The following is a 14,139-nucleotide window of genomic DNA, read 5'->3' as shown; positions in this document are numbered from 1 at the left end:
GATGTTATGTGGACATGCAGGGCACGGGCCCAGCTCCATATGGGTTTGAGGACGCCTGGGAGTGGACACTGGGGTGTGGGAATTTAAGAAAGGGGAGGGAGTGTCTCACAGGGCAGGTCCAGATTTTCCTAGTGGTGGGGGTCTGGCTTGTTGTGATCTGTGCCAGCTGAGCCGGCTCATGCTGATACCCTTGGCGGCCTTGGTGGGAAGCAGGAGCTGTCCCTCCTCACCGGCATTCAGCTTCCAATGGTCGGTCTCCTGCCCTGCACCCTTCCATACCACACACCCCAGTTGCCCTGGCCAGCTCCTGGTCTCACTTGCTTATGGGCACAGGGTTCCGCCTGGATGCCCTGTGCTGGCTGCCCAGGGCAATGAGGTCATGTGAGAGCCTCCAGGGCTTTCAGCCTCCCAGTAAGTCTGGGAGGGCCACCAGCAGCCTTGCGTCAGTAAAAGGCCTTGAAGCGGGGACAGGGCAGGCGGCCTGCACAGGGAGAACAGGGCTGCCCCTATCTGGTGGCTCCTAACATCCTGGAGAGGCACCTGCAATTTGCCCTCTGGCTACAGAAGCCTGGTAAGGCCTGTTGAAGCCCCACGTGCAGGGAAGCTGCTGAAGGGATTTAAGCAGGAGAGACAATGTGCATGTTTGAGACCCGCTTCAGCTGCTGTGCAGAGCCTTCAGTGGCTCCCCATTGCATGCAGTGTTTCCCCGAAAATAAGACCTAGCCAGACAATCAGCTCTAATGCATCTTTTGGAGCAAACATTAATATAAGACCCAGTCTTATTTTACTATAACCTAAGACCGGGTCTTTATAATAATAATATGATATAATATGATATAATATGGTATAATATAATAATACCGGGTCTTAATAATAATACCGGGTCTTATATTAATTTTTGCTCCAAAAGACGCCTTAGAGCTAATTGTCCGGCTAGGTCTTATTTTCGGGGAAACACAGTACTAGCCAGCCCGGTCCTAGCTGACCTTCCTTTTTCCTACACAACTAGAGGCTCTGAACACACTGGCTTTTGTGTTCTCTGTTCCATGACCACAAATGCTGTTCCTTACTATCTCTATACCACCTCTGCTCTTCCCTGAAAGCCCTTGTCATTTTCTGCGTTCTGGGGCGGGGTCAGTGCTGAGCCTCAAGAGCAGGGTCACAGCACACGAGTTTCTCCATAAACCTTTGCTAAATTTCACTGAGTGCTCTCGTGTGCAGACGCTTTACCTTATCTCATCTAACCTCCTGACTGCCTGATAGAAGGAGGTCATCCTTGCCTCATTTACAGAGTAGAGAGGCTCAGAGAGGTGAGGTGACTTGCCCTAGGTCACACAGCCATGAGTCAATAGAGCTGGGACTCAAGATTCAAGAAAGATTTATGAGGCCCTGTATGGTGCACCTGTGATCCCGACATGGGAAGCCCCTGGGACCCATGACCCAGGTGGGTCGTGGGACAACAGAAGAATCCCCTTCCCCCTGCAGCCTCAGTCAACCTGGGTTTGAATCTCAGACCTGATGCCTCTTCTAGAAGAAGGATGCCTGTTGGTGACAGCCAGGGACTTTGAAACCCTGCAGATCCATGTGACCCTACAAGGACCCACCCATACTTGCTGTGTGCCCTTGGGCGGATTACTGCACCTCTCTGTGCCTATAAAACAGGGTTTTGGTGAGAATAAAAGGAGCAATGACTGTCCAGTGCTGAGAGCAGGACCTACATACAATGAGTCTGCCTCCTCTCCTAAGTAAATGGACGCTTCGGGCCTGCCTACCTTTCCTATTCTGCCAAAGGAGGTCACTGGGCACCAACAGAGCACTGCCTGCTCCATCCTCAGTGCCCACCCAGTGGGCATCATGGGATGAGTATGTCCAGAACCTGTCCCGCAAGGGCTGTGGAGACGTGTGACGAATTGAGTTGGCTGTGCCCGGCCCCTGTGTCTGCCTCCCCAATGATGAAGTTGTTAAACAAGCACCATATGAGGAGTACTGGTCCATTGAGGTGGCCCTGACAGTGTCCCCCAGCTCCTCCCCATCGGGGTTTTCCTTTATCTGCTTTTCTGGTCTGTGCAATCGCTGAGGCTCCCACCAAGCCCCAGGGTGGAAGGGCTTTGGAAAGTCAGAACAGGTCCTGCATCCCGTGGCCAGCCTGGCATCCGAAATGCTCTCCCAGGCGTGCTGGTGGGACTGCCTGCCCTGGGGTGGCCTGGTCAGATGAAGGGCTGGCCAGGACGGACTGCACTCGGGTGGCCTGAGGCCCACAGTGACCGGCCACACTTGCCTTCTTTGGTTGTCACCGGGGACTGACCACTGGCCCTGCAGCCAGGCACAGTGTTGACGGCTCCCACAGCTGCACTGCACGTGTGCCCAACAGTCAGCCTCCTGACAGGCAGGCTGCAGGGGGCAGGGCACCCAGCGGGAGGGAGGCCAGCGGCTACAGCTGAGTGGACAGCAGGTGCTGCGGGGCCTGGTGGCTGCTGATTCCGGCTGCTTCCCCTCGATGGGGCCCAGCGACGAGGGGGCTTTGCTCTCACCCCGCAGGGCCCTGGGATGTGGAGGGCTGTGAGAGCTCCACCCCGGTGCTGCAGGTGGGTGGGCCTCTCCACTCTGTGAAGGGGAAGATGGGGGGAGATGAAGGGAGCTTTCCACAGTATTGGGCATGAGAGAATGGTAAATGTCATTTATTCGCATTATTAATCGCCGTCCCCAGAGGCGGACCGGTCTGGGTGCACGTGTGTCTCTGTGTCTGCCCTGATCACGTGGGGCCCTTAGGAGGGGAGAATGGGGGCAAGGGGGGCAGAGGGGACAAGAACTGTCGTCACACAGTGACAGCTAAGGGTTATTGAGTCCTGACAGAGGCTTCACCCACCTTCCCCCGGCACTGGATGAGACCCCATCAGCTTTAGCAGGACGAAACTCAGGGCAGTGGCTGGGGGAGCGTGGGCTGCAGCTCTGTATGTAACAAGTAGAGGACGTCCACCTCGATGGCCCCAAGCAGCTGGGCCCCCCAAACTCCCAGCCACTGTGCCCAGATCTTCATGGTTTGCCGGGGCGTTGGCTGACCCTGCATTAAGATGCAGGGGGAGGCCCAGGGTTCGCCCCGCTCCACCTGCAAAGAATGCCCACGCAGCTACTGGCTCAGGGTATGTGCAGCTGGTCAGATCCACCTGGAGGCCTTTTCTTCGGGATCCTGCTTTGTGGGTCCATGGGCTTAGGCCCCCTGGGCTTGGTTTTGCCACTTCCACTCTCTCTTCACATCTGACCCCGAGCAGAGCGTCAGACCACTTGGGACTCTTGACACAGTGTCTAGGGACAAAACCCGCTGGTCTCCAGATCAGACTTTGAGTGGCCAGGCCTGGAACCGCCTAATCTCAGCCGTATCCTCAGCCTGGCTGCTACCAGGAATCTCCGAGGGCCAGAGATGGTTAAAATAGAGGTTTCTGCCACCTAGTCTCTCCTTGAATGCCCCCCCAGACCAGCCTTATTGGGGCCCCAACCTAACTGCAGCCGCCTCACCTGGGACCCTGATGGAAATGCAGATTCTCGGACCCACTTCACATCTACTGAACGAGAAATGAGGGTGGGCAGGCCGGCATGTATGTCTGAACAGGCCCTTCAGGAGGTGCTGGGGAAGGCTGCTTCAGGGGTACTGGCACCTCCCCCGTCTGCAGGTCCAGGACCCCGCCCCCACTGAGGACCCCCGTCCCAGTGAGGACCCCCGTCCCAGCCACACCCTTCAGCCCAACTGAAATGGGCTGAGCCAAGCCTACCCTCTGGTCCCAGGTGGGTGGGATGTCAGCCACCTGTGAGCATACCTAGGGCTTATCTGGGGTGGACTGGGCCCTGGCACTGGGCCTGGCTCTGTGGGCAGAGCCAGGAGCCACCTGGGGTCCAGCTGAGTGTCCCCCACAGGCCCAAACAGCTGCTGGCCTGGGGCCTTGTCTGGGCACCAGGTGGGCTGGGGCGGCGCTGGCCCCCTCCCCTCTCAACTTGCCTCACTGGCTCTCTTTTTCTCCCCTCCCCCGGGCTGCAGCAGCGGACAGGAAGGAGAAGAAGGCCGCAGCGATGCCTGACTCCCCCGCTGAGGTGAAGACACAGCCCCAGTCCACGCCCCCCAGCATGCCGCCCCCTCCACCCACTGCATCCCAGGGCACCACGCGGCACCCTTCCTTCACGCCCCACACAAGTGAGTAACCCCAGGGCTGGGCACTGAGTGGGTCATAGCAGAGAGGTGCCTCTGGGGCCTCTCAAGTTGTCTGAGGCTCCAAACCTCATTGCATGTGAATCAAACCAGTGCTGTGGGCCCTCTGCCCTGAACCCTCCAACACTCACCGTTAGGCCCTGCAGAGGGAGGATATCATCATGCCTCAGAGTCCAAGCTTTGAAGTTCAAATCCCAGCTCTTCCACTTTGTAGCTGTGTGGACGTGGGCAAGTTACTTCACCTCTCTGGGCCTGGTACGCCTCATCTATAATGCAGGGCTGGCCATAGTCGCTGCCTTACGGAGCTGCTATGAAGACAACTGAGTTAATAGAAGTTCTTACCTAGGCTGGCACATTGTGAGTGTTCCATCAAAGTTAGCTGTTACATTTGGATCTCAGAGAGAGACAGGGACTTTCCCACAGTCACACAGCAGGTTACTCTAGTACAGGTGAATTCAGTCAGGCCTGTGCCCTCCTAGAGAGCCCATTGGAGGTGACTCTGCCTTTGAAGGAGCTCCACGCTGGTTCAGATACCAGGGGCTCTATTGCCAGGCCTCCTTGGGATGTGAGGGTCAGCCAGGAACTGGGGTCAGCAGGGCTTGAGCTGCCGGTGACATGGTGGGAATACCAGACCTTCAGGCAGTGTCTCGCCAGCCCTGGCCATATCCATGCTGAGGGATTCAGAATTCACAGCAGCTCTGGTTAAGTCTCCAGAGTCCACAACCACTGCTAGAGCCCTGTTCCTTTGAGTTGGAGAAGTTGGGGACGCAGTGACTTTGGGTCCTGAGCAGTTGGCAAGGAAACCCTCAGGCTTGTGCTGGTGTGGCCCGTGTTCCCTGACCTCCAGGCTTAGCAGTGCGTCCTAAAGGGTTTCTGGTGGGTGTTGGAGAGGATGCACATTCAATCCCCACCCCCATGTCCAGAGGCCAGAAGCTCCGTACTCAGGGACCGTTCTGCAGGTTTTGAAACCCAAGTGAAATCCCTCTGTGTGGCAGGAACCTCAGACTCCTCAGCTGGTGGCCCCTGGTCCCCACTAAGTTGAGAAGTAAAAGCTGCTGCCTCCAGCCAGGGCCCACAGCTCTGCCCAGGGCCCACAGCTCTGCCCAGAGCCCGGAGTAGACCACAGGACACAGCCTGGCTCCCTTTATCCCTGGATGTGAAGGGTGTTGGTTCTGCCACCCAAAGCCAGCCCCAGCTTCGTCCTGACCCAGCCTCCCTCTGGAAAAAGACGTTGGCTGTAGGGTCAGGCTCGGCCCCATGTTTGTAGGATGCTGCCTTCAAGCCAGTCCCCTGACCCCTCTGAGCTTCAGTTTGATAAATAGAGTGATATCACCTGCTCCCAGGTGTGACCTCCTGAAAGCAGGGATGTCCCAACACGCAATAGGAGCTTAGTTACCAAATACCCCTCCCTGCACTTGCACTTGGCACAGAAGTTTTCAGCTCCCCCTTCCTACCGGGTCTGAGCCAGAGTCCCCATGTGTAACAGAGAATGGAGCAGGCCCCCAGCCCTGCCTCCTGCACCGGGATGGGGCCCAAGCCAGCAGGGCACTCACTCCACAGTCCTTAGCCCACAGGTCCTGGTCTGCCTATGTTAGCCACACTAGAAGGGGCTAGAGGCTGGCTGGGCTTTCTCCCATACTCCATTCTCATGGCCACTGTGACCGTCAGGCCACCCCTCCCTCTCTTCTGGAAGAGTCATTCCTCACCTCTGACTGAAACACAGGCAGCATCTCCGTCCACTAAACAGTTGCAGCCCCATCTGGGCCCCGTAGGTAGAGTGAGGAGGCTTGGGCTACATTTAACCTCACCAGTCTCTACCTCAGCCGGGGAGAAAAAGAATTACGCATGACAGGATGGCAGCAGCTCCCAAGAAACAAGGCCATGGGCCTCCACTTAAAGCAACAACCCACCTCCTATGTTTGGTTCCAAGCAGGAGAAACCAGCCGACACTTGATAATCTGGCCGAGGGCTCTGAGCCGGGTCCCCGACCCTCATGGGCACGTCTTCCTCAGCCTACTTTTGTTCTTGGTCCAGGAGCCCATGATCCAGAAAGCAATGGTCTGGAAACCAGATGTTCTAGGTTGGGAATGGGGCTGGGTCAGCTGATACTGTCCGCGTGTGCTTTCATGAGGCCTGTGAACAGATGTGCATGTGGGCAGCAGGCCTGTGTGTGGCTCAGGATCCTCCCCTCGTGCCTTTCCCGTCCCCACATGCCCCTACCCACCTCAGGCTCAGACTCCTAGATTCAAGGTCCCGGCTCTATTTAGAGCACAGAGGTCATAAGAGACGAGTGGTTCTTTCTTTTCTAAGCCAATGCTTTAGTTCTATCAGGATGCTGGGGCCATCTGAGTGTCAAGCCACCTCCAAGGTGACCTCGGATTTGTTCCCTAACCCAATGAATTCCCTGAAAGCAAGGTGGTGAACCATGTCTGTGCACCTGGCTGGTGGCAGCCCAAATGGATGGAACCTTTGCACTCAGCCACGGATTCCTGCCAAGAGCTTTCCTGGCTTCCCCAGGACCAGCCTGTGAGCCAAGCTACCAGAGGCTGACCTTGAACCGTGGCTTGAGGGCTGTGGTTTTCTTTGCCCACTGACTGCCCTGGGCACAAATTCATTTTGGAATTGAAGCTGAAGTGTGGCCAGGGAGGTGGGCAGGAGGGCTGAGAGAACTGTGGGAAGGAATGTATGGAACTACTCTGCATCTGGGAGGACCCTCAAAGAGCTAACACGCTATCCTGCCCTTGATTACCCCCCTGTGATGGGGGGCTCACTCTCTGATTACAGCCATCCAGTCTGTCTCGTTGAGGCTTCCACCCACTAACTCCAGCTCAGACAAATCAAATCTCCTTTCCTATTTGGTGCTTCCTCCCCTCGTGGTAGCTCAGTCCTGGGCTTCATTTTGGAACCATCGTGGGGTTGTCTGTCGATAGACACCAAGCCCTGAATCACAATTCCGCTTGAGCTCCAGATCCCTTGAGGATGGTGCTGAGTGGGGTCACAAGGCACATTCCAGGAAGAGAGCTTTTTAAGAACCAGGATGTCCCACCTATGCCAGTGAAGATACCAAAATTCTTGTAGGCCCCCAGAAAATCCTGCCAAAAGCGATCCTAAGAGATCCCCCAATCCAGCTCCGTCATTTTACAGAAGAAACTGAGGCCCAAAGAAGGGAATGACTGGCCAAAGGTGGTGATGGTCCTGATCCCCAAAACTGCTGTCAAGAGGCAGAGAGGGGAGGGGTCAACTGTAGACATCCCACAGGGCAGAGCCACCTGCCCGTGGCCCCTTTCCTGACAGCGTGTTTTTCTTATTTTGCTTACAGATCGAGAGGATGGGCCTGCGATGTCTCTGCCCCATGGCCGTTTTCATGGCTGCTTAAAATGGTCTATGGTCTGTCTTTGTAAGTAAAATAACAAAAACCACAGGCCTCCCAGGAGGTCTTCGCCTGCACACTCTGCCCTGGCAATGACCCCACTGACTACACAACCCACTATTGCATCTGCTGTGTCAGTGAGGCCTACCTCTCCTAGAGAGGACAGGGGCTCAAGGGGCAAGCTTAGGAGAGCAGAGCAGTTGAGGTCCCCAAGTCTCAGACCCACGTTCACACCCCAGCCCTGCTGCTCATAAGCTGTGTGATCTTAGGCAGGTGGACACCCTCTCTGTGCTCCTTTGTCCCAATCCACAAAAACAGGGCAAGTATGACAGATCCCAGCATTGAGAGAAGGTAGATTGTCAGTGCAAGTCCCGAGTTTGGCATCTGAAGGGCAAACTTCAGCCTAGGTCAAGTCCCAGTTCCTCCTCTTCCCAGTGGGGTGACGTTGGGTAGGTACCACCTGTTCCTCAGTTTCCCCCCCGGAAGTCATCACAACCTCTGGTGCCAGGGCAATTACAAGGGACCATAAGATGTTGCTGATCAAGTCAGCATGAGGCCTAGCACACGTTGGGTGCTCAGTGGACGTTAGTCACTAGTGGACATTTCCATCCAAGTGCTGGGCCACAGCCGGTGTCCATAACAGGAAGTTCTTATAGGGTGACGGTCAGAGTGTTTGTCATCCAGTGTTAGGACAGGCCCCCACTACAAGCCAGTTGCGCTGTGCAGCCCAGGCATTGCCACCATGTAGCTCTGGGCTCTGAGAGGAGGTGACATAACGGTTATGCATTATTTATGTCCTATGATGCTGTGGTCCTCCTGCCATTCTGTGATGCCTGGCCTCGCTCTTGTGTCCGGCTCATCTGCTGAGCTGCAAGGCTATCAGGCTTGTGTGATTCCTAGCCCTTAAGCCACCCCTGCAGTCGGGAGAGGGGCTAGTAGCGGAGGTGGGGGCGGGGGGCTGTTTGTTGGTTCCTCATCTCAGCCTGACCCTCGCCCAGGCCCAGGGCTGGGAGAGCCGTGGGGGTGCTAGTGTGTGCCCCCAAACCTCAGCTGGGGACACGTGTGTGGTCTAACTTAGTAACACACCTGTTGTGGAATGAAAGCACTTGTGGCAGGGGGTTATTTTCGGCGTCTCTTTAGCAAGCTGCTGAGACTGCCCAGCAGCCTGCGGGAGGGAGCACGGGCCAGCGAGGGCAAGCAGGCCTCCGGGAGGACCCAGGCACCGAGGGCAGGCTGGTAAGGGAGCTGCAGGAAGGCCAGGCCCAGGCCAGGCCAGGGGCCGGTGGGTGGGGGCCCAGACAGCATGGACAGCCGCACGTCTTAGAAGCCTCTGGAAGGTACAGCCCCCAGGTGATAGCCTAGCTCCACCTGGAGGAGTGAGCCCCCCGCTGCGGTGAGGTCTCCGTGGCAGCAGGCCATCTCTTGGCCCAGCTGGAGTAACCGCCAGTGGCTGTCATCAGTCTTGACCAGGGTGTGTGTGTGTCAGCGTTCACCGCGGGGTTGGCAGAAGCTCACTGGTGAGACAGAAAATTAGAACAACAGCAGGGTCTGCTGGTCTCTCTAAGGGTCCTCTGGACAATGCCCCAGACAGGGTGAGGGACAAGGCCTCTTCCTGTCCTGTGTCTGGCATTCACTCTCCATCCCAGAGTGAGAAGGAAGGCCCAAGCGAGGCACACCTCTTGTGGGACTTTTCCAGAGCCATTGTGTCACTTCTGCAGCCCAGAAAGCATTTCTAAGATCTTCAAGACCAGAGGGGCAAACAGGTTTCAGTTTGCATTGCGTCTCCATCACTGGGGGAGGGAAAGCCAAGCTGAGAAGGACTTGGGCCCCAAGAGCAGGGCGCTAGTCTCCATTGCTACGCCTGTCCCTTCCCTGGGGGGAGGCAGCACATCTGTTTTTGTCAGCCCTGGCCTTCAATCAATGGTTTCCAAACTTCTGCTCAGTGGGGGCCAATTATTGATGAGTGATCACCCACATGTACAAGCAATCAGGGTCAAGCATTTTGAACTCCTTCCGGTGGTGGAAGGACAACCTGGGTTCTGTAAGCCAGGGAAACCTGGAGCAGAGGGGCCAGGCATTTGTGGAGTGGAGAACCATCCATCTCTGGTTTGGGCCAAGGGCCATTTGCAGATGAAGAAACAGTCCAGGCCCCTAGTCTCATACACACACAGCCTGTCTGGGCTAGTGTAGGCACCCGTGGGGCCTCACGCAGGATGTGTCTTCCAACCCCCACGCAGCGAGTGCCTACCCCTGCAGAATGAGGGAGCAGGCAGGTGAGCATGCAAGGGGTTGAGTGTGCGAACGTGAGCGAGCTCCCTGGAGCAGGTGCCTGTGCAGTGGCTGAGGGTGTGAGATGTGAGTGGCCGCCAGGTTTAGCAGTTGAGCCTCAGGCCTCCCAGAGGCATTCTGCCCCCACCACCTGCATCTGGAGCCCCTCCACTGTCACCAAAGGCCCTGGGAACCTGTGGTCTCTGACCTCTCACCTGTCAGGATTCTGAGGCCTGGGGACCAGATGCAGGTGGCCAGGCATGGAGGGCTCCCCAGCCTCCAGTGTGAAGGGTCTGTCCCCTGAGGCTGAAGGAGGAGGTCCTGCCCTGGGACCTTTCACAGCACCCCCAGCATCTTCTAGCCCTGGGATGCTGCTCCCGGAGCCCCTGCGTTGTGTTCATCGCGTGTCCCTTAGGTCACTTGCTTGTCCTCCACGCAGCCTGGGACCCATATGCACACGTATGCATATGTGTAGCATTCTCAGACAGCATTGAGCTTAGGGCCTCCCACTCCAAGATCCATCCCGACTTGTCCAGGGGTATCCGGGTCCCTCTGCCCCACCCAGCCCCATCGGCCCAGGCGTTGGGGTCTTGTGCAGGCAGTGGTGCCTGTGTGGGAGTGGGTACCTCTCAGGGCCATCGTCGTGGAGGTGGGGTCACCAGATTCTTAGGGTGATTTTTAGGATTCTTCCCCAAGAAGAGGGGAAGTGGGCGGACAGATCTCTAATAGTAGAGAAGTCCCTCTGCCTGTTTGCAGTGGACCCTGGGCAGCCTGATGGGCATCTGCCAGATGGCGTGAGCACCCTGGCATCTCCCTGGGGTGTGAAGGGCCTGACCGCGAGAGCCCACCACCTGCTGAGGCCCTGGGGCAAAGCCACACCTTTCCAGGCCCAGTTTGCAAATCTGTGAAGGGTGTCAGTCCCCATGTGGCATCGCTGTGGCTCTAGCTGGGGTGGGGCGGTGGGGGGCAGCTGCAGCGCTCTGCTGTGCTCCTCACACCCCCTTCTCCCCCCGACAGTGATGAACGGCAGCAGCCACTCACCGACGGCCATCAATGGCACCCCATCCACGCCCAATGGCTTCAGCAATGGCCCAGCCACCTCATCCACAGCTTCGCTGTCCACACAGCACCTGCCCCCAGCCTGCGGGGCACGGCAGCTCAGCAAACTCAAGCGTTTCCTCACCACCCTGCAGCAGTTCGGCAGCGACATCTCCCCAGAGATCGGAGAGCGCGTGCGCACGCTGGTGCTGGGGCTTGTGGTGAGTCCAGGCAGCACGGCCAGGGAGGCCATGTGTCTGCTGAGCGAGGACGCGGTGACACTGGGCCGTGCCTAGCCTTCAGGCCTCCCGCCCTCCCCGGGCTGGACGGACGGGGCTTGGGCTGATGCATAGTGGTTTTCTCCTTTCAGAACTCCACGCTGACCATTGAGGAGTTTCATTCCAAGCTCCAGGAGGCTACCAACTTCCCACTACGCCCATTCGTCATCCCCTTCCTGAAGGTAACGGCAAACCCTGCTCCCTCACACCGGGGCCTCCCCCGGGAGCCCTGAGTCCATTCCCTGCCATCTCTGACCAGGCATCATGTTCAGCCCACCCAGGACCCCAGGGGAACAGCTCTGACCAGTCAGGACCGATTCCTACTAGTTAAGGCTGGAAACTAGTTGCCAGACTGGATTAGTCAGCCACCTCACCCAGTGCTCTAACACAGAACTCCCCAATCAGTCCTATTATTTTTGGCCAAAGCGACTCGTCCACTGACCTGCTATTTTTTGAGCACCTTCCATGTGCCAGGTACTGTGCGAGGCCTGGGGATATGGCTGTGGGCAAAGCAGGCACAATCCCTCCTGGAGCCGATGGCCTGGTGGGACAGGAGGCAGCTAACCAGGAATGGCTATAAATTCTGTGCCCAACCACAAGGAGAGGACAAATGATAAGGGCATGAGGAGGGGAAGGAGGGAGCCAGGTGGATAGAGGAGCACAGAGCCTTCCTTTTCCAGGCATGTGCAAAGGCCCTGAGGCAGGGGTACCCATTGTGAACAAGGGGGCCATGTGGCTGAAACAGTGAGGAGGAGAGGTACAGTGGGCAGATGGAGGGATAGATGGGTGGACAGACAACGGTGGGTAGGTGTGTGGGTGGAAACGTGGATAGATGAATGGCTATCAGATGAAAAGAAGGTCGTGTGGCCAAACACGGGAGGTAAACAATGCCCCAAGGCCTCTCAGTGGGAATAGCTGGTATTGGGGTAGCAGCAGCACCAGGGGCTTGTGACCAACGCAGGTTCCTGGGCTCGGCCCAGGCCCGCTAAGTCAGAACCTGCCTGTTAACAAGCACAAGCACAGGTCTAGACCATGTTAGATAGGCGTCTTCACTGTGGTGCTTTTTAGGGTCTTCACTTCCCCAAACAAAGGTCACACGCAGCTCAGAGGGGCCGAGATGAAATGCTTCCCAAATGTGTTTGACCCTATGACCCTTTGCTGCTGTGTACCTCCCAAGGTCAGTGTCAGGGGTCTCACTTGGGAGACACCCACACTGAGTGCTGCTGGACTCTCCTTGGGGCTCCCATTACCCGAGCCTGCGAGATGCTTCCAGCCTGGGCCTATTCACTACATGGCCAGGCCTGGTGGGGCTGCCTTCCAAAGGATCGTGAGGACAGACCAGACAAAACACTCCCAGGTTTGAGCCCTGCCCCTGCCACTGAAACACCCTGGTGGCCTGGGTCAGGCTGGTTCACTCCTCTGTACTCAGTGCCTGCAACTGTAAGGTAGGAATCGTTCTGAGGCTGTCGGGAAAATGCATGTGAAGAATCGGGCACAGGCTCAATTCACGTTGGTTATCCTCATCGGGGGAATTAAAAATGTTCTGCAGACGAGGCATGCTTAGCAAAACTCTTTCAAAGCTGCCCCTGCTGACCCCCAGCAGGCACCATTCCCAATGAGCAGGCAGGGAAACTGAGGCCTTGAGGTCTTGCCCCACTGGTGGAGCGATGGAGCTGAGGCTGGAACCTGGATTTATCAGACGCCACCCCCACCCCCACCCCCACCCCTGGCCTTCACAGGCCATGCCGCAGACCAGCACCTTGTTCCCTGCAGTCTCTCACCAAGGGGACTCCACGTCGTGCCCCCACCTCTGCTCCCTCCCTCCCTCCCTCCTTCCTGCCCTCCTGCCCACACCCCACTGTGCTCACACTCCTGAGGTGGTGGTGACAAAGAGGCTGCTGGCATGAAGCAGGGTTTGGGCCCATCTGGCAGTCATTTGCAATTCATTAGGAGCCCTTCCCTTCTCTCTCCTCTTTTCAACTTACTGCTGACTCCACCGCTCCCCATCTTTGGGGACACAGTGCGCCTGCTTATTCTGTCGGATCAAATATTTACAGCAGATGTCCCGCCCGCCCGCGTCAGCTGCCCTTGTTTATCTGAGGAGCAGAGGCAGGGCCAACATCTGAGTCCGCTGCTCGCCCCAGCCTGGTCTGCAGCCCCCTGCCCACTATGCGTCACACCCTAGCATTCTTCCAGACACACCCCAATGAGGCACCAGACAGGACACGCCCAGCCTAGCACTGCCTGCCCAGGTACCTCTCTGCCTCGGTTTCCCCTCTGTCCATAGTGGCTCTCACATGCTATTAGGGCTTTCATGCCTCAATTGTTCTCCCAATAGGGCAAGGGGAATAGGGTAAGGGGCCTGCCAGCCATGCCTGGAGCCTGGGATCCCACCCAGGGCCCTGGGCCGTGGGACTGTCAAGGTCACAGAGTCCATTCCTCTCAGTGACGTGGAGCTCCTGGGGTGCAGCCAGTTCTGTTTCCAGGGCTTGTTGATGAGGCTCAGGCCTTGCCCCATGGTCCTGCCTGGGGAGCGGCCCCCACCACCATGTTGCAGAAGCCCTGGCTGCTGTAAAATGCAGAGCACTGTGGGGGAACCCAGCAGAAGTGCCCCCTGCTCAGCCCACTTGGCCAACATGGTTCCCCCTCTGTGACCTTTGCTAGCATGGTGCTGGCATCTTCCTAAGGACTCACAGTGCACCAGGCCCGCTGTGTGGGCAGCAGCCACGCACTCTCACAGCAGCCCTTGGAGCTGTCCCACTGCGCAGAGGCAGGAACTGTGGCTGAGAGGGCAGCTTGGGCTAACCACCTGGCTCAAACCTCAGCTCCAACGGTAGGCTTCTGCAAAACTCCAGCCTCAGTCCTCTGCCCGATCTCCAGGATGTGACAACCCGCCTCACATGGATGTGTTCATTCACACAAAGCTCACAGGAGCCTCTTACACCCAGGGCGGGAGGAGCGGGTGCTTTTCAGTTCCAGTTGCAGAT

General features: G+C 57.3%; 1 protein-coding gene across 4 annotated transcripts in view; it reads left to right on the top strand.

Annotated features, from left to right (window-relative positions):
- Positions 1 to 14,139, top strand: part of CBFA2T3 (CBFA2/RUNX1 partner transcriptional co-repressor 3) — a 58,108-nt gene that overhangs the window by 30,391 nt on the left and 13,578 nt on the right. For 2 of the 4 annotated variants that reach the window (XM_081032180.1, XM_081032178.1), the window contains exons 2-5: positions 4,031 to 4,183; positions 7,518 to 7,595; positions 10,854 to 11,095; positions 11,245 to 11,334. In XM_081032180.1, coding sequence (XP_080888306.1) covers positions 4,063 to 4,183; positions 7,518 to 7,595; positions 10,854 to 11,095; positions 11,245 to 11,334 — 531 coding nt within the window. In that variant the 5' untranslated portion in view covers positions 4,031 to 4,062. The remainder of the gene's footprint in view (positions 1 to 4,030; positions 4,184 to 7,517; positions 7,596 to 10,853; positions 11,096 to 11,244; positions 11,335 to 14,139) is intronic. The other 2 variants (XM_081032177.1, XM_081032179.1) reach the window with 2 other exon arrangements.

The sequence above is a fragment of the Rhinolophus hipposideros genome (genome assembly GCF_964194185.1).
Source record: "Rhinolophus hipposideros genome assembly, chromosome: 21".
NCBI lineage: Eukaryota > Metazoa > Chordata > Mammalia > Chiroptera > Rhinolophidae > Rhinolophus > Rhinolophus hipposideros.
Note: the sequence above shows the minus strand (reverse complement) of the source record. Positions and strands in the feature narration are given on the sequence as shown.